The sequence below is a fragment of the Camelina sativa genome, chromosome 9 (genome assembly GCF_030686135.1).
Source record: "Camelina sativa cultivar CO46 ecotype springtype chromosome 9, ASM3068613v1".
NCBI classification, from domain to species: Eukaryota; Viridiplantae; Streptophyta; class Magnoliopsida; order Brassicales; family Brassicaceae; genus Camelina; species Camelina sativa.
Window position 1 is genome coordinate 19,090,946 of NC_141888.1, and position 21,054 is coordinate 19,111,999.

Here is a 21,054-nt window from a genome sequence, read left to right on the forward strand (position 1 = left end):
ACCACACTGCTCCAATCCGACGAAGTCACGCCAGCGCTCCTCTGCCGTTTTGCTGCCTCCCTCGAATTTGCTACACGCCGTGCTCGACCCCTCGTCACCGTTACACTCAAACCGCTGACCTCCGTTTCATCTGTTCGAGACGTCTTCCGTTCATCACCAACCCACCGTTCGAGCCGTTCCAATGAAGCTGTGACAACCCGTCCTGCGGACCCCACTAGCCCACCGCTAGCTGCCCCAACGGACCGTCCGTGGACCCCACTAGCCCACCACTAGCCGGTCCAACAGACTCCAAGCTGACCCTGCAGGGCATCGATCCTAACCCATCACTGTGGATATCCCAATCCACCAGTAGGTTATTGGTGTACCAGGCGTTCCTCGAACCCTGGTCCCCACCCTTTAACAACCTTCCCACAGGACAAGCTGTCACCAATAGGATCGATGCCCTGCAGGGCCAGCTTGGAGTCCGTTGGGATGGCTAGCGGTGGGCTAGCAGGGTCCACGGATGGTCCGTTTGGGCAGCTAGTGGGGTCTGCGGGACGGGTTGTCACATAAGCCTCGATCGAGCCAGCGTCAAATCCGCCGTTCGAACCTTTCCATTCAAGCTTTGATCGAGCCGACCTACCTCTCTTACTCGACCCGACGCTCGAGCCGCTTCCACAACGCTCCGAACTCCACCGCTCGAGACAACCCAAGTCGACTCGAACCGCTGACCGCCGGACACACCGCTCGACCATCTCTCTTGATCAACTCCTGTCACTCTCGCTCGAGCCACTGTCAAAATCCGATCGAGCCGTCCACATTCACACCGCTCGAGCCATCTCTGTAAAGCGCCAATCGAGCCGACGTCATTTGCACCGCTAAAACCAGCTCCCAACCACTCAATCGAGCCGACGTCTTCACCTACTCCAGCGAAGTTCCACACTCGAATCCACCTGCGTTCACTCGACCGGCGTGAAGCTGCAACACCGCCGAAGCTGTTCTCTCATCGAGCCACCGCTGTTCTCGCCGACACCACTCAAGCCGTTCTTCGTTTACTTGACCGTGTTTAGTCTCAACCAGTTCGTCGTTGCCACTCGAGCCGCTTCTACCACGCTCCAAAAGACACCGCTCGAACCGCTGCTGCACGACACTCTCGTCACACGGTTCAATCACCACTCTCGAGCCAACGTCACCAGTTCCGTTCGAATCAACTATGTCTTACTCGACCGTGCGATTCATCTTCGAAGCTCTCTCTTCGCCGCCGTGACCACTCGCTCTAGCCACGCTATACAACTCGACCAAAGATTCTGACGCCTCCGCTCTATAACGATCAAGCCACTGTCACCATCGCTGCGTTGCTACCTCTCTCGAGCCACTTTCAAAAATCCGATCAAGCCACTTTCATAAACCCGATCGAGCCACTTCCGCTACCCTCTCTCGAGCCATCTCCGTGAGAATCCAATCGAGCTACTTCCAAATCCCAATCGAGCCACTGAACGCTGACCCGCTCGATCTATCATCACATCTCACTCGATTCGACGTTCACAACCTTGACTCGAGAACTACCGATCGAGCCACTCCATCGGTTACCTGTTTCTTAGCATTCATCATTTTAGACTTGATAATTGATTTTGTTATCTGCTCACTGACCTATTAACGCTTAATTTTGAGTTCAACATGTCTCAGAGAAACAGGAAAAGTACTGAACTTATACATGAGATGAGAGAAGCATATGGTTGTGTTGGTGGAGAACGCTCATCACCTGAGTCCATGGCCAAGCGTTTCCTGAAAATGAAGAACATGGTTGACGAAGTCGTTGGGGGTTCAGCACAGGCTGCAGGGTCAAGCAGACCAGACAAACCGCTCTCTAAGAGCAAGAGTCGCGGGAAGAGACCGGCACAAGCTTCAAACTCAAAGGAGGAAGGAGTCATTACGAGCAGGAGGAACCTGCGTTGCGCTCAGAACAAGCTCCCAGAAAATGGGTCTGACGGAAGAGCGCTGAGACGAAACTAACTCCCAAGGAATACTATGAGCTGTTCCAGCAGTTGGAGTTTGATGGAACAAGATATCCCCATGTTGAGACGATGCAGCAACTCGGGATTGCGGAGTATGTTCAGTATCTGTTTAGGCAGTGCCATCTGGAGAGAATCATGAACACACCCAAGAATAGATACAGGGAGGAGACAATTCAGTTCCTCTGTAGTCTGGAGACGCACCTGTATGCGGATGAGCCAGGAATGATGTCTGATGGAGGTCTGGGCTACATTACATTTCGCGTTCACGGCCAGTTCTACACTCTCACCTTCAGAACTGTCGAAGATATGTTTGGATTTCCCAGTAGAACGGGGACTACACTGCAGTTTGATCGGAATGAGATATCCGCACTCTGGGCAACGATTGGGAGCACGCCCACATTCACTTCACCGAAGACAAAAGCGCTGAACCTGCGAAGACCAGTGTTGCGTTACTTTTAGAAGGCGGTTTCCAATGCATTCTATGCCAAAGAGATTAAGGGATACATGACGAACGGCAAGCTTAAGATGATTGATCTGGCGCTTAAGGGACTCTCATTCACTGCCATGGATTGCACCGCGCTGCAAGGTGACATATCCAACACTTCCGTCTCGCTCTACCTTATCAACTACATGATGTCATACAAGAATTGGGTCTCGAGGCTCAGCAGCAACCACACTCCCGGAGTGATGTGCATGGGAGGCGTAGTGACTTGGTTTCTTGAGGCTGCTGGTGTTCCCCTACACTTTGAGTCGCACCCACCACGTTGGATAGACATCAACAACTTGCGACAGCTACGCACTTTGGATTGGGGTTTGAGGCATGGACGGTTGCTCTACAAGTTTGTGCATCCTGCGGTCGGTCCCTCGAAATTACTCCTCCCTTGCGTCGAGTTGACTAAAATCTTAGGGGGTGAGCATATCGAGTTCATCCCTCCCGCGGATATTCTATACAATTCTGAAGCTAAGGAGGAGCAGGTAGACGTTGCGGAAGCAGAAGCCGAGCCAATGGAGGAAGACACCGAGGAGTACCGCCCAGAGCAGTTCTACTTCGAGGAGTACTCAGACCTAAGAATGGCTAAGGGGGTCAGAGCAGCTCATCAACGCTTCAGCGATGGGGGAAGGCCAGAGACAAGGCGCTCAGCAGCTTCACCAAGACTATCAAGAACTTCATGCGTAAGTTTAGCTGCTTGACTTCCACAACCGCCATCCCTAGGTCTATCCCCGAGGAAACTAGACCAATGCCAGGACGTGCTTCCGCGACCCTAGAGCGAACACCTTCTTTGATTCCCTCTCCAGCACGTCAATCTTCATATGTGCCTCGGGAGTGTCAACCTTCCCCCGCTCCTTCACGCTACTCGTCACACGAGTCTAGGGAGAGACGGAGACGCGGTTTGCGAGGTTCCAGAGCCTCCTCTAGTCATCGATCAGCGCGTCGTTCTGCAGCTCGAGATGATCATGAGATTGAGGTTGAGCAGCGAGTTGAAGCTCAGGGTGATCATCAGGGTATGCACGGGGTTGAGCAACAAATAGAACATCAAGGTGATTATCAGCCTACGGAGGTTGTTGTGTTGGTATCAGACCATGGTGAGTCCCGAGTCGATGACATGCAGTGTGACGAGCAGCCGAACATGTATCAGAACACGCAAGCGGTTGAGCAGCAAGTCGACCAACCAGCTAAGGTCACACCTGCGGATCCCGAACAAGGTGAAGGACAGAGTCAGTTTCATGCTCCTCCTTGGGCGAGCACGGACTCCTTCTTCTACTACTGAGGTACTCCGACATTTCCTTTGTACATATGATTTCATTCCTGCATTGTTTCTGTTATGATTCTTAAATCCTCCTGTAAATTTTTCTTACACAGGAGACTGTGTAATTTAAGTTTGGGAGAGGGTTTGAGATGATGTATCTGACGTTGTGTTTTGTGATTCTTATTTCAATTTTTTGCATCATATCATGTTTGAATTTGCATCCATCTATTTGCATAGAAAAATCAAAAAAAAAAATTTGAAAAAAAAAATCAAAAATCAAAAATTTCCACAAAAACAGAGTGTTAATGTAGTTTGCACTTACATATTAGGATTTGAGTCTAGGGTTATTCATATAGGGTTGTTGCATTTAGCATAGGGGTTGATGATGATTGTAAACTTGTTAGCATGCTGGATTCAATAGGATAGGATCAAGGCCCTTGTTATTAGTTCTTTGATGCTTGTTGATTGAACTTGACAATGTAAGATTGAAGCATGTTTTGAATTGATATTATTTCTTACCTACCTGAACCTAATCCTGACTTGCAATTATCCTGTTATGCATTAAAGTTGAACTCATAGATACCATATACATACTTGGATTATCTTTCTCCTTTTTACCACCCTTTTTAATCCAAGTAGCTGATTCTCATCTTTGGAACAGTTCCCCGCACCCTTAACCAACCCTTCTTTCAAGCCAATTGTATTCTTGAGTGTCAGGCATTTTTCCGAGTTGAGCTTGTTAGAAAGTGTTAGGTTTTAACCGACAAGAGTAGGATCCTGTGTAGTTCTAGTTTGCATTATCCGGACTAGTAGGACTAGATGAGAACTCGGTTTTGGGTATTGGGTATGGATTTATGCAGAAAAGTGAAGAGTAAAAAGAAAGTAAATGGTACAAAGTCTTTAGGAGGGGGATGTGTTTTTAAGGTTTACAAGTCTAGTAAAAGATTTGGGTTGAGCAAAATAATGAGTTATTGGTTTTGGGCATAAAATGAAAAGATTAGACAAAGAAAAGAAAGTAAAATGTTTACGATGTCTAGAGTCCTTAGAAGAAAAGAAAAAGAACCTTGCTGATAATAAAGATTTCCCAATCAGCTAGAATGATGAGAAGTGAACTCCTCCTAAGACCAAGTGTAAAGAATGAAATAATGGGTTTGAGATGATGTTTCTGATGAAGGGTAGAGATAGGATCAACTTCGGTTTGGAATGTTCTTTGGGTAGACAGGACGCTGCTCTTGTATGTATCAGTTGGTTTCAACCTTTAGCCTTCTCTTAAGCTCAACTCCTTTTCGTGAGAGAACCTTGTTTTGAATTGATAAAACCACCTGAGAAGGAGACCATCTTTGTCTCTGACCTTTTACCCTAGCCAAATGAGTTCAATGACATTGCTTAGCTTGATTCACGGTTCTCTGTTAATGAATGTTAAAGGAAATGATTGATAGGATTGCATGTGTAGATTAAAGAAATAAAGTTCTTTCACCATGCATCATAGAACTAAAAACAAGGACCTTGATTCTAACTATTTTATTTAGCATGTTTTAGGTTCAGAGACTCCATCTTCACACCTCTCTTCCATACTCTGTTCTCGATTGTTTGCTTGAGGGCAAGCAAAGAGCAAGTTTGGGGGAGTTGATATGTCTATATTTTTTCTCTCCTTAGCTATTATTTATCATGCATTTAGCTAGGATAACTCATTGGTTTTGCATCATTTTCTAGTCCTTTCTATACACTTTGCAAGTCTAAGTAGTTTTTGTATCATCCTTGCATACATTGTGCATTTCGGAGTATTTCAGGTATTTAGGAGACGTTGGAAGCGCATTCGTTCGAGCCACGCACTCCAGCCGTCTGATCGAGCCACTCTCACTCCCACGCACTCCAGCCGTCTGATCGAGCAACACACTACAGTCGTCTAACCGAGCCACGCACTCCAGTTGTCTGATCCAGCCACTCTCACTCGCCACGCACTCCAGGCGTTTAATCGAGCCACGCATTCCAGCGGTCTGATCGAGCCACGCACTCCAGCAGTCTGATCGAGCCACTCTCACTCGCCACGCACTCCAGCTACTGGTTGCACACCGACCAAATCGCGCATGTCAGGAAGGCACTCCATCTTACACGCTTCAGGAGATTCCCGAAATGACATTCCATCTTGTCGTTTTAAGTTTTAGGGGTTCACATGTTTTTACTATAAATACATTTTGCTAAGTCATTGATGATGATTTTCGGATCTGAGTAGTGTGGTAGTTCTTGCAGATGGGATAGATTAGGTGGAGGATCTTAGGATCTAGAGTGTTTAAGCTTTGATTGTATGATTCCTTTCTGGACTAAAGTTAGAAATACTTGTTTCTCTCTGATCAATTGGAACTAGGTTTTAGACATTTTTGCAGCCAAAAGGTGTTCGGTGAAATGTCTGACCAACTAGTGCCATAGATACAATGGTATATAAATAAAAATACTATTAAAAACTGAAGACAAAAAAAAAATCATTTCTCGAGCTTTGTGTGCGCAACACGTCAACATTTTTATGTTTTCGTGAGAAAGCTTATACACATAAGGGATCCCGGGATATGTACCATACTAGAGTAATCTCTCAAGCGTGATTGGAGGATCTCTCTTTGTGAAGCATACATAAACTAGAGTAAATCAGTTACATATTATCAAACAAAAATTATCATATGTCTATCTTATTACTTTGCATTTACAATGTCATTCCTTTTCACAGTGATGATTGTAGTATTTGAATTTTGGCATGTGATAACAAAGGTTCCTTGTCTCTCAAAATTTACATATAAGAACACTAATGACAAATTAAACAATATTTAAGATCGAAAACCAAATATTTTAAATTAAAGAAAACTAAATCATCTATAACTTTGACAATTAACATAATCCTTATAAACATTGTATACATTTAACATAAGTATAATATTTAAATAATAACACAAAACCAAACTAAAGTAAAAATATGTTTACTTACTTTGACATATGTGGACTTGTTATAAAAAGAATAGGTAATTTACAAAAGGAAACAAAACAAATAATAACGTAACAACAGCATAAATTATATAAACTTAGATGATTAAATTCGTAAACTACAAAAAATACACCACAAAATAAAACTACACTAATATATCTCCCATAACAAGTAATAGGAGAAAAAAATATAGCATACAATAGAGTTAAACCAATTATACGATTAAATTTATCTGACTTAAATGTAAATAATTGTAATAACAAATATTACGGAGTTACAAACTATTGTAGGGTTTTTTCAGTCCATTACTATATTTTAGCATTGTGTAAACCATAATTTTCATGATTAATATAACTTCAAAAAATTAAAATCATATTTTAATATCTAATGTATTTCAAGATGTATAGAATAACAATCTGCGGCATCACGCAGGTCTAACCTAGTACGTTTTAAAACACTAAGCGTTTGTCTCTGAATTAAATATGAAATGTGAAAAATATATTTTTTTTTTCTGGAGAAAAATGCCATAAAAATCATGAACCCTTCAATTCCATTTGAAAAAAAACATCAATTTTGCATTTTGTTGATTTAAATCCCCAACTTTTGAGTGACTTTTAAATTTTAAATTAGTATTGACTTTTCTAATTAAGACACGTCGTTAAACTGACATACGGAACAATTAGACGGGTTAACTCGTCGTTTATTAGATCCATTATTGTGCTAAACGACGGCGGAATAAAACGCACTAAAACCCCAAAGCGATTCTTACTTCCCAAAATCCCCAAATCAGAAGCCCTAGATCTATCTCTCTCTTCTTCGATTACTCTAATTTCTCTCTGATTTAAACGAACACTAATTAATTCCTAGAACCGTTAATCATGACTTGAAACAGCAATAGTACAGCTCCGGTATGTGGAGTACTTTTCGTTGGTCTCTATCACCTAATAAGCACGTGACGAATAATCTCTCTGATGAGTAACTTATAGCTTCAATTAAAACATACCCGTAGACATTAAATTCAGAGTTTTTTATTATCCAAGAAAGTGCAACCCTCACGAAAGTCTTTACAACAAGAGTCCCAATAATCAAATAGTCAAACGTAATACGAAAAACTGAGTAAAATAAATCCTTGATAGGCATATAACAAAAGCATCCAAACTTGTAAAAACCTAAAAGAGCATATCAGTCACTTGGTAAAATATGCAGAAATAAAAAACAAAAGATGACTTAGACTTAGACTTAAGACTTTAGACTTAGTAGTGCTGTACATTCACACGTACCTTCCCTTCCCGGTCTGTCTGGGAAATCCTTCAGACAATGATTGTCCCACGTCATCAATCCTTCAAACAACGATTTGTGTCACGTCATTCAACTACAGTCACCTCCTGATCAACCTTCCAGTAGTTAGTGTCGTTGTACTCCTGCATACTATCATCGGGGCTCTCCTTTCCAGGGGAGGCTGTTGTGGTGTTCCTCTTCATTGGCCCTGCTTCTCCCACTATGCCTTCCTTGAGAGCTTGATCCATTGCCCTTTCAGTTCCTTCTGGCTCAACTCCCACAAACTCAACGTCCTTTCCAAACAATGAAGGCACAGGAGGTGATCTCGGGCTGATATCGCCTTCTGAAGATGAAGAACCGTTTGGGATTCTCACATCAGGCATCTTCACGTCGTCTTCCGGGAACGGATCTACTGTGTCTGGTGTAGTGGATGAAGAGGATTCACCACGTTTAACCCATTCGGGAGACAATTCATCTGAACCCACATCTTCATCAATCTCAATATCGGCGTCTACAGGGACTGCTTCTGAGGTTGAGGCTGTGGCTGCAGCTGAGTCGACAAAAGGGTTCTTACTTTCTGTAATCAAACAGTCTTCGTCTTCTTCATCTCCACCACCGGAAGTTTCATTCAAGCTTACATCTTCCATTGTTTCCTCAGAAGATATTGCTCCTGTTCCTGTGTTTTCGCCCAATTCATCTCCTTGGAACGTGAACCAGTTCGAGTTTGTAAATAAATTGCTGCATCAAGAATAAACCATTTCGTTGTTTTAGAACCCATTTATTTCTATCTGATACATGGATTGTATAAATCAGATTTGGAAGCTTACTTCGCCTGTTCATCACCAAGCCTTAGAGATGATATAACAACTTCAGCAGATTCGTCATCAAAATAAACATCCTGCAGAGAATATTACAGTAAGGCCTATTGTAAAACAAGCAATATTTTCTCTGCATGTAGAACATTATAATGAAGTACCTCTTCATCTCTGTCATTGGAACCTTGCTCCTGGAACCATAAACATGGATTTCAGATACAGACAAAATTTTAAGAAATATTAATCAGAGAGATAAATAACTACCTCCGCAGCACCATTGTTCTCTTGCATGTTGTATCTGAACTGGTTTAAGTTATTAGCTAAACCAGCAAGATCATAATCCCTGTCGTGAACTTCATCATCGTCACTGTCCCTAGTCCTATCATGTAATGCAGTTGGGCGTCTGCACGCGAAGGAAGTGAAAACAATGGTTATCATGAGACGAATTCAACACTAGCACGATTAAATACTGTGCCATCTTTCCTTAAACCAATTACTAAGACAACATTGCATGTAAATTCTGGGAAGTACATGCATCACTGATCATTGCATAGATAGTTGTGACAAGAAACCGTTAAGGTTTGAGAAGAGGCCTACCCGCAAACCCAGCGATAGACATTCTCAACAGCATTTCGATCATGCAGCGTATTCGCTTCCCACTCGCCCCATTCGTTATTTTCCTAGCAAAGAAAAACTTTACACATCAAACAGTTGTATCTACCAAACAAAATGCAAATAAATGTACACAAGTTTGACGTAAAACAATGCCTAAATACAACAATAATATATATACGTGGGATAATTCAATATGGACACATCTTGATGGATTTCTAAAGAGAGAATCCAAGTAATTTACATTGGTTGACTCCCACGAGTACGAAATCAGAGTGGTACAGTAGATGCACATAAATAGGTGTTCAGAAACACCTGTTAACGCAGTTATTTAACGTATCAAATTGTTATATATATATATATATATATATTTATGTAGAAAGACGATAAACTGCAGACAACAGTAAAACTGCAATCATTGTAACAAAAAACGTTACTATAGCTGAAACACAAACCTCAAGTATAGTCTTTATCTGGTTACTGTTAGTTGACAGCTGAACAAGCTTGTTTGAAATTCTTGAGATATGACCAACATTTCCCACCCGTGGAGCTTGCTTTCCAGGAGCAGCTAATGTTGGCTGCATGAAATCAGAACCAATTATATAATACAAGTCAGTGCATCTTTTTCATTAGAAAAGTGGAAAAGTGGATCTAACGGGTTTTTAAATCTGATAATAAAGAATTATAACAATAAGTAGAATTGCTTGGCAAAACACACAATCTGATGTTCTACATTGCCTCACCGAACCAATGGCAGAATTTCCACATTTTGTCTCACAGAACTGGGGACATTGTGTATTCTCTCTATCTCTATCTCTATCTCTCTCTCTCTCGACAAACTTTTCTCACCAATATGCATGTGCGAAACAATTCATACCTGCTTATCACCAGAAAGAATTGGCTGTTTCTCTGTTTTGAGAATTTTTCCAATCAAATCACACTCTTGCAGAAGATGGTCAACAATCTCATCGTTTTTGCTTTCCAAACACGATACTATTATACTCTCCACCTGATGGTGCAGTGCATTATTATATGGGTACCTACATAGTTGGAATAAATAGTTATAAAATGATTTCACCAAACAAAACATAAGAGACGTGCAAAATACGGAACAATTTCGAAATTTTGTAATCGACCCAGGGAGAAGTATTTACTCAAAGAACAGATCAATGACTCTTCTAATAGCTCCTGAGCTGGCTAGTTCTTTTCCTGTTGCTTCACTTCGAGTTTTCATCAAGACAGCAATGAACTCCACAATCTAAGACAAGTCATCAAGAACGCAAATGAAATCAGAAAAAAGATATATATACAGAAAACAGTCACCGGAGCACATAGCCACATATGTAGTTCCAAGATCTGATCCCAGAAGCATCTTATAACTAAACCATCTTCCAGTTGGCAATAACTAAAATTTCACAATGAAACCTTACCTTCAGACGATGACTGCCAAGAGGAGGCTTTAACTGCCCATAGGTAGTAGGTAAAATTTTTTCATCAGAGGTCACATTCATAAGTGCAACAAAGTCACCTGCACCAGAAATGAGAGCAGTATAGGAAAAATCAAATAAGTGGTCCAAGCACATAAGAACTGAGTCAAATTTTAAGATATATGTTCAACAAGAATGAGAGCTCAAATATATCCAGCTAGGAAGATCAAGCATATTCGTTTTTTTTTTTTCCTGCTGAATACTTTCGTCATAAAATTATATTAGCTTTTTTACTGATTGCCAGGATCTGATTCTCTTGGTCATCCTAACATCTGCTACATCTCATAATGATCCTAATGACATAAATGCTTGCAAAACAATGATAAACGTCTTAAAAAAAAACGAAAGTATTCACGTGCAGAGCACAATGGGTCCTAGCAATCAGTAAAAGAGCTAATACAATGTTACACTAACCAAGTCTAGGCAGCATGGTGGCAATCGTCTCCGGATTCACAGAAATTGGAGCCTCGAAGATTTGTTGGCCCCTGAATGAATACATAAAGGGGGAAGAAACTACAGATCTTCTTGGGCTCAACAACGAAATGCAAACTGAAAGCGTGTGGACAAGGCTAGATTTGGACTGGGGATCTCCGAAAGCATGACCAAATATCCTTGCAACAAAACTGTAAACAAAAAGGCCACTGAGTTAGCTTAACTACTAAATAGGTTTCAACGTATTCAAGAGTAAGACATCCTACAAACCTTGAACTAGAGAGTTTGGTAGCCAACGGTGACGGTGCATTTTGAGCGATAGTGCAGAGTGTTTCAGCAGCATTTGCATGAACTTCAAGAGAGTTCTAATCCAACAGAAAATGAAGACAAACTTTCAGAATATTGATGTCTGAACTAATCAAAATTAAAAAAATGCAAGTCTTGTTGCTATTTGAAACAATAACCATACGCAAAAAGGCTCTCTATACTGCATTCAGGAGTTTCAAAGTAGGAAATCACCAACCGCACCAATAAGATAAAACAGAGACGTGCAAGTGCAGGAGAGTCTCTCCAACTATTCTATATTGTTTTATAAGCAATGAGCTTTTCAGTAGCTCTACATAGCAGTTACATGAAGAACCAACAGATCCCACTTTTTATTTAAACAATAATAACGAGAAGAAATCAGACGCAGCTTAAATACGTCCATGGTTCCTATATTTCAATCATTGGAAGCAAAAAGAAGGGGAAGGGATGCATACACGCTTTAACAAATGATACTTACTGTTGGGCTAAGCTTATCCACAATCATTTCAAGCAGATTGCTATCAGCTAACCATTGCATCACATCTACGTGGTTGGGATACACATGATCATCCGCACCAACCAACCGAATTAGAACCTAGGCAAATCACATATAGATGAGCTTAAAAGTGACTACCAGAATCAAATTTAAGGATAGGAGAAGAAGGACGGTTTACCTCCATAATGGACGTAATCCCTATCAAATCAACCAGTTGCTGGAAAACATTCTGATGGGCCTGTATATGGTATTTTAAAAGATTATTTGCTACTTTTATATCGAATGTACACCACATAATTCACACAGTAACAATTTTCAAAGAACAGATGCATCTCAATGATATGTCAGTCTATTCAAGGAGTTTCTGCCACAATATTAGTTTACATCGACTTAGTACAATTATGATTATGATTAACGGTAGGTTGAAAAGGAATTATTGAACATAGAGATTAGAAAGACAGGGCACATCCCCTTAGTACGCTTTCTACCACACAATCTCATTTTCAATCAGAACTTAGGATGATTTTCGTGCTATTTGCAAAATTTTCAAATAAATATCCAAATAAAACTTACTTTTACATAGTTCATCAGCGGGACTGTCTTCCTCAACATGAGGCATATGACAACCTATACCCGAATGTGATAATATACATTGTTAGTAAGTAGCAAACTTGTGGAGACATCAAAACCAAAAATCGTTTAAGAACTAGAATTCTAAAATGAACTATCAACAATGTACAAACCTTGCTGAAATACCCAGCTAGCATCACACTGTGGGAACGGTTTGGTTCCAAAAAGGAGAAAAGTAAGTTCATAAGCTGCAACAGGAAGTACAAACCATTAAATGAGACCAGAGGAATAGAAACATCAAACTCAAACTAACAAGGTTCCGCATTCATCAGAATAAAGGAAGAAGAAAATTAGTACACTACCTCCTCCTCGTCCACTAAAGTCTTAAGAATAACATCAATTTCACAGGTCAAAACTTCAGAGGAGATGAAAGGAAACCTAATAGAAAAACATGCTTTAGAGTTAATAAATCTCGGTTCAAGATAGTTCGCAGAAATATTCTAAATCAGGTATAAAGTAAATAACCAAAAGCAAGGGAAGTTTCCACAATGCACATACTTGAAAGCACGCTTGCTATCAGCATCTTCAGGAGATTCTTCAACAATAAAACGTAATAACTGTTCCACTTGAGCTCTTTCTCTCAGACTGCAAATGAGCATATAAAATAAGAGCATAAAAGGCCAACATTCCAACCCCTGCTACTACTATGAGAAACTAAAACTTCCATAGTAAACCAAGGTGATCCTGCAAAGAAAACATAAAGAAGTACGCAGTAATTCTATCTAACTTTCGTGCAATATCTGCTAGATCGCATATCCTCTTCCATCTTTTATAAGAAATGGTTAATATAAACAGAAGAAACATGTCATAGTACAAACTAAAAATATAACAAAATCTACACATAAACAACAACAAGGTTAAAAGAAATAGGAGGACGCCTAAAAAATGAATTTACAAATTGATGAGCCGGCTGTTCAAAGCTCTGCATTCCTGGATTATGTCTTCCTCATCCAAGAGTTCTTCCAAAGTGAAGTCTTCCTTGTCTAATATGGATTCGACCTGTCAATCGCAAGTAATAATAAATAAGGAAAACAAAAGACTGAAAAATGAATAAGAACTCCACATTCACCGCCGAAACTTTACTGTTCCCTATCTGATTTCTCTCTTCTCTAAACTACATTACCAGCTTCAAAGAACTGTTTCCCTCAGAACCTCAATAGAAATGAATCATAATGAAGAAATAAGCAAACATTGAAAACCGAAATCAGACACCATGACTATGAAAACAACAAATTCGAAGCAGTAAACGTAATCTGAAACCAAACGGAGTAAGCATTCACCAAAACAGCTAACATCCACATCAAATCAGTTCAGAAAACGAAACGAAATCTCAAAAACAATCTCAGCCAATCTTCACTTTGCGTACGAACAAAGCAGATTTAGAAACGAGAGAATCGAAGTCAGAATAATAATTCCGAATTCATAAGTAGAGAGAACTTGCTGTACTCACCGGAGAAGCAGCAGAGAGAGCAGTCAACTTCCAGAACATGGTGAAAGAGAAAAACAAAGAGGATGATGAAGACGAAGGAGAAGAACACGGGAGCTGCTAATTAGATCTCTTTCTTCTTAGAGCCAAACTCAATCACTAAAATCTCAGGGCACTCGTGTAAAGAAAAATGAAAACTCGCCTGAAAAAACCCTAATTTGGTGGTGGTGGTGGTGGTGGTGAAGAAGGAGAGGCCGCACAAATGAGAAATCACATAATTTTAGAAAGCGTCCAAAAAACAAAAAAAACAAAAAAAAAAAAAAAAAAAAAAAAAAAAAACTAATCTCGGAGAGACATGATTCACCAACAAATAATAATAATAAAACGATTAAGAAAAAAATATTATTATTTTGGAGTCTCATCGAATTAGATTATGATGACCACTAACTTAAAATTAACCGAAAAGACGGTTTAGTTTGCCTTCATTCTCGGTTTAAAACAGACATTAACCAAAATTTTAAAAAATTTGGTTCAAATCAGTTTTTTTGGTTAAATTCGAATAACTCGGTTCAGTTAAATTCAGGTATTCGTAAAATCGATCTAATTTTAAAACAATAACCGAGAAGTCGATCGGTTTGACCCAAACTTAACCAGAATTTTCGGATATTTGAACTTAAATTGAAATATGTCGATCGGTTCAGCCAAGATAATAGAAACCAAACCGACACCCAAATTTTCTTCAATTTAGTTTTGTTCAAAATCGTTGCTGTGTTTAACCAACTTTCAATAGTTTGTGTTAGGAGAAATTAGAAGCTTGGTTTACTGTGGTTTAGTGTTAAACCGACTTTCTTTTAGAAGTCTTTTTTATTATTAAAAGATTGTATATGGTGTAATCCTAAATAATGACATTGTGTTATAGTGATAAATTTTTGTAATGTCTATTAAAATCAAATCATATTAAAGTATTGATTTGAAAAAAAAAAATTGCCTTTAGATTTATTTTTATTTAAGTAGGCATTACCAAAATTAAACTGTAACTGTATTTTGGACCGTAACCGGACCGTATCATAACAATAACCAAACCATAACCGTATAAAATGGTTAAAAACTGTAACCGTTAACCGTAAATATTTGGTTAAATTATATTAACCATAACGTTAATTAACTGTAACCGTATCAAAACCGTTGGTTAACCGCATAGTTAAACTGTAATTTGTTAACCATAACCGTATTAAAAACATAATAAAATATAGTAATAATTATTTATTTAATATAAATCATATGATACATAGAAATATAAGTACACTAAAAGATTAATTATAAATAAATAATATCAATTATATTATATCATCAAATAATATTAACTGTATCATATTATTAAATAATCGTGACCGTATATAACTGTAACTGTTTATTAAACGGTTATGGTTAAGGTTAAACAAAATTTCTAACTGTGACCGGTGGTTAATAAAGCGTAACTGTGATAACAGTAACCGTGGTTATGCCTATATTCAAGTATTGAGTTTCAAAATGTTTAAAATAAAAATAAAAACCAAACGTGGTTGGGTTCGTTACATATATGATCTTTGACTTATTAGACTACAACATAAGATAAAACACTTTTGGCATCACAAAGGTAACACAACAAAAGAGAAAACAAATATTTTGTTTTGCTTTAATCGATCAATTAGATAGGTTTGTCCTATTCTTATACTTACGAGCCCAAATGTGTTTTCCGTACAACTCAAACCTTCTTTTCATCTGGCCGTTGAGTACGCGATCCACACTAGCAACCGAATCCAACATAAGCCTCGCGAATAGTGATTGTTCCTGCTGCCAGCTGCTGCCATTCACATATGCATTATTGGAAGCGTTTTTGTAGTCGTGTTGCATGATAACGCTCTCAACACAATTTTCTCCGAATTCCTTGGTGAAGAGTTCATATACCTCTGCATGAGTTACTGGAAACCCACGAGAAAATGTAAGAAACAAGGTGCGGTCATTCTCAGTTGCGATGCAGTTAGCATTCCATCCCCATAGACCATGAGGGATGAAAAACAAGTTGTTGTCAAGCATTACGTTGATGCTCCCAAAAGTCGGATGAGGGAACCCAGGAATGCTAAGAGGTTGGCGAAGTCTTGTACTGCCGAAGGAAGATGATGGTGAAGAAGATGGGAGAACTCGTTGAAGGATGTCTGAGAAAATTCTAGAACAAACGGTGTTCAAGAAGTTCTTGATTCCTGTGATAGCGCTATACCGATTCTTGTAGATTAGTTCGATCGATATGTCGTTTTTAAAATATTTGGTACTGAGAGGGATTTGACTTAAGCCATTTGGGGGATCGGTAGATTCAAGGCACTGAAAGCATGAGACAGCCTCATCAGCAAGAGCCACAATGAGTGGATCTGTGAGAGCCTCGATGATTGAGAAGATGTTTTCAAACTTAAAGTCCTCAAGCCAAAGCCATGTGGCCATGACAAGAAGAGACTCAGCTGGAGGTCTTGAGTATTTCAGGACCAATTTAGAGAATATCTCTCTATCTTGAGCATGAAAAACATTTAGTTGTTCGGTGTTGAGAGGGGACGACATAGTCGAATTTGATTGTAGAAAAAAATTTGGAGAACGTGAAAGCAATTGGAATGTATTGGTATTATCTAATCATCTCGTTTTATACACATAAAAGGCTCATATTTTTTACAGGTTATTTAAGATAACAAATGCAAGGATAAAATCTCACTAGCCCCACTAACAAGATTTTTTTCTAGTTTTGTTAACTCTGTCTATGGGGCTCACATTATATCTTCTTTTTTGTCTAAGTGAAGAAGATATAATGTTTTAATTTATATGTACTTTTATAGTGGACTATAAATTTTAAAGTTGGTAAATATACTTTTAATAATTTTGAAATATAGACAAAAATATTAAAAGATTATAGAATTATTTGATATACTATATACTACCCTCTTTGGTAGATTTATTACTCTTTTTATAATTCATACTAGATGAATAGCCGCGCTATGCGCGGGCTTATGGCTTACCGTTTTTAATATAGAGTTTATCTTTTATGTAGAGTTTATCTTTGTTTTTTATGTAGAGGTTATCTTTGTTTATTTTTTAATTATGAAAATCTTGAAAAATATAATTTAATGTTGATTGTTTTAATACTTCAGATACGTTTTCTCATTTTGTAATTGAATTATTAGATACATGCATGAACAAATTTGTTTTAAGAGATCTAAACATTCTACAATTTTTGTCTAAAACTTCAAAAATATATATTTTAAATGAAAGCTTAATCTAAGGATGCATATTTCGTAACAAAGAGTTTTTTGGTTGAATTAATTTTAATTTAGAATTTGGTTTTTAATAAGAATTTCATTCAGTTTTCTTTTTGACAACTTCTAAATATTAGAATATGAAAACCAACAGTCATTAAGTTATTCAACTATATTCCTCTTTGTTGGTGTTGGGTTTCGCGAGTTAGAGGCCCAATCGATAAGTCCGCTAAGAAGCAAACCTCAATCCGGTAAGTGGGCCTGACGAAGGCCCAGGAAGAGAGCTCAAGCTGGAGGACGAAGTCAACCCAGAGATGAGGTCGAGATTTCGCAGTTAGGATCGCGGGCGAGATTACAGGAGGAGATTCAGGAGGAGTCTCGTTCAAGATTTCAGTTTAAATATTCAGCTTTTGTGAAGTGTTCGAGACATGTAACTTTCCACGATTAAACACAGAAAATCAATAGATAAAATCCAGTTTGCTTGTTCTTCTTAATTCTTGTTGATTTGCACCGAAAGTCTGCCCAGATCTTGTTTCTTAAAATCAGATTTCTAGTTGTTGTTTCTGATACCAACACTCTTTGTCTCTTTATTTTTCTAAACCAACATTCTACAGTTTTATTCAACTATCTTCCATTTGATAGTAAACAAACCCCAAACTATTTATTTGTTTAGGGACAAACTTTCATATATTTCTTTACAATATTAACCAATATCTCTATCACTGCTGCAACTCTTCAAACTATTGACAAAATTGTAACGTCTAAACCATATGTCCATATATTCATGGTTTACACCAAGAGAATGAAGTGGCTCTTTTATTCACTTTCGATGGTCTTTTGTCTTTTAGTGATGTATCTATTTTTTTTGGAAATGTTCTAAGTCGAGGAAACGGCCAAAATCAACCCAGACTATTTGCAGAACGCTTTTTCATACCCGAACTATGATACCAAGCATTTCTCAACCTGAACTGACTAAAATTTCAAATTGTCTATCTAAACTTTATAAATATAGCTGATTTTAACATCTCCGTAAACGACGTTATTTAGCCATTTAACGGCGCTGAGTCACATGCCAACGAGGTGACCATGTGGCATATGGGCTTAGCAAAACGACGACGTTTTAGTAGCTTAAATCAAAAACAAAAATCTACTTGTGGGATTCGAACCTGCGTCGTAAGTAGAGTTAATTAAACGGGCTCCTTAACCACTCGGATACATTGATTTTCTATCATAACGTAGAAAAAGATAAAATATATTATCATTCGTATCTCTTCTTCTTCTTCTAAAAGCATATATAGGCATCTGACCATACTTCTCTGGTTTGAGCCTTGACGGTCTTCTCTCTTCTTTGTCGAAGTCATCCGTCTCTTCTCTTTCTCACTTCCGTTTGAGTAATTCATTTTTTCTGCAACTGACGATCCTGCTGCTCCTAACCAGCCCTTCGTTATCGGTGATTATCGATTCTCCTTTACCCTCCCGCGCTTTGATTCTTCCTTAATTAACAACTAAAGTTTCTCAATTTTTAGGGATTAGTCTTAGTTTCCTTTGATTCAATTTAATATGTAAGATTTAATCTTTTCATTTGGGAACATTGCTAATTCATCTGAGGAGATTTTGGTGAAGCTTAATGTCTGTATTTTTATGGGAAGAGAAGAAGAGAGACGGAAGACAACACTATATATTACATCGTTGTTCATGGAATCCTAACATATTGATGTGTCCTAGTGGTTAAGAAATAGTTTGACTGACCAGGCTGACACATGTTTAAATCTTGTTGACAACATTTTTTTTTTATGTTATTTGACCTTGATATGCCATGTGGTTGCTTCGTTGGCATGTGATTCAGCACCGTTAAATGGCTAAATAACATCTTTTACGGAGATGTTGAAATCGGCTATATTTATAAAGTTTAAGTAAAAATTTTAAAATTTTAGTCAATTTAGATTGATAAATGCATGATAGACCAAAGCTTTGACGACAACATATTGTCCTGGTCATCACCTTTAAAGTTTAAACTACAACAGTTGGTCTTTCCGTATTCTAAGAGTCGATTTTTGTCCAGTGAAAATAGAAACAGAATAATACTTTCATTCATCATCATTGGAAGTTAAAGCTGACATCATCATAAGAAACAAATTTTTGCCAAAAAAAAAGAAGAAAGAAACAAATTATACTACTACTACACTCGTTTTTAGTTTGACTAGGTAATTAGCCCACGGAATGCATGGTTGTATGCATCATAGTTTTGATTATATTTCTTAAATTTCTTAAACTAAAATATTGTTTTACTAATGTATAATCTCAAAAAAATTATACTAATGTATGAATCTCAAAAAATTTTATAGCAATTTCTCAAAATAACACTCCTGTCAACATTTTTTTGGTATGGTTATTTATTATACAAAATTTAAAATATATAAACTTCCTATAAATCAAAAATTAACCAGTACTACAAAAAATTATTACAAATTGATTAGCTATATTAATATAAATAATAATATAGAAATTTAAACATTTTCCTAATATGAGAGAATCTATGTTTATGATCATGTTTGATAGAGGTTAAACATTGATTTAAAGAATTTTTCTTAATAATCGTTATTTGTAAACTCTTATCCTCCTGTTTAGGCAACCAATCTTGGAGTTCTCTTTTAATTAATTTATTAATGTTGGTTGAAAAAAAAAGAATTTTTCTTAATGACATAAGACTGTAGTATAGTAAAACTAAATCAAATAAAATTATCAAAAAAATTTAGTAACTACGTATAAAATTATTGTATATAAAATATTCCTCATTTCAAAGTTTAAAGCAATTAAAATAATTAAAAATTATTAAAATTTTACCAAAAACATTTTTTTCTTGAAAGATAAATATATTAGTTGGAAAATTATTGGGTATGAGTTACATTTGAGTTAAATGTAGAGTTAGATGGAGTTAAATGCCTTTAAAAGTGGGTTAATTATAAATAAATATTTTAATTTATTTTTGACGTAAAAGAAAATGAATACCAAGTGGCTCAATCAAAATTTAAACTTACACTTTTTGATTGTTTTGTTGATATAAACTCAACACTTACACATGATATCCCAAATTAAACATATTACTTTTGAAGTGACAAACTAAATTAGTTTTTTTTTTAAATTATATGAACTTCAATCTAAAGTTTTTTAAAACCCCAAAAATAACTTCAATCCTTTTGTTTTTATTTTTTTTTTTGTTTTTCACTCATCAATTTAATTTATAGTGCTAGATTTCATACTTTCATCTTTAGAGGATTTAGTTAAATGGTATTTTAATAATTATATTATTTTCTATATTTCACTTCCAGTTAAACATGATTTCTTTTTGGAATCATTTTTCAGTTTGCTTAAATCAAGAAAATCAATTTTTTATAATTAAGTTCTTTTTGTTTTCAAAAACCTCAAATCTTAAATAATATAAATATTATATTGATCTTTACATATTTATCTACTGGATCACAAAACAAAATAGACTTTACAAAATAAAATAGACTTTATAAATGGATAATTATATTGATCATTCTAAATTTTTAAAAATGATACATGAATATGTGAGATAACCA

The 21,054-nt window shown here is 37.5% G+C and overlaps 2 protein-coding genes across 2 annotated transcripts; both read right to left on the reverse strand.

The window, feature by feature from the left end:
* Window positions 1–7,721: 7,721 nt before the first annotated feature.
* LOC104772998 (uncharacterized) lies at window positions 7,722–14,615 on the reverse strand. Its single transcript, XM_087464367.1, has 19 exons — window positions 14,220–14,615; window positions 13,665–13,768; window positions 13,268–13,354; window positions 13,072–13,147; window positions 12,883–12,957; window positions 12,713–12,766; window positions 12,318–12,377; window positions 12,122–12,238; window positions 11,608–11,702; window positions 11,320–11,528; window positions 10,849–10,946; window positions 10,573–10,676; window positions 10,296–10,458; window positions 9,874–9,996; window positions 9,404–9,486; window positions 9,071–9,209; window positions 8,968–8,997; window positions 8,819–8,889; window positions 7,722–8,729 (listed from the first exon to the last, which is right to left on the reverse strand). The coding sequence occupies exons 1-19, from the start codon at window positions 14,256–14,258 to the stop codon at window positions 8,078–8,080; spliced, it is 2,379 nt and encodes a 792-aa protein (XP_087320493.1). The 5' UTR covers window positions 14,259–14,615; the 3' UTR covers window positions 7,722–8,077.
* A 1,039-nt stretch (window positions 14,616–15,654) lies between these two features.
* Window positions 15,655–16,954, reverse strand: LOC104773007 (uncharacterized). Its single transcript, XM_010497557.2, has one exon. The coding sequence runs from the start codon at window positions 16,782–16,784 to the stop codon at window positions 15,879–15,881; it is 906 nt and encodes a 301-aa protein (XP_010495859.1). The 5' UTR covers window positions 16,785–16,954; the 3' UTR covers window positions 15,655–15,878.
* Window positions 16,955–21,054: the final 4,100 nt, after the last annotated feature.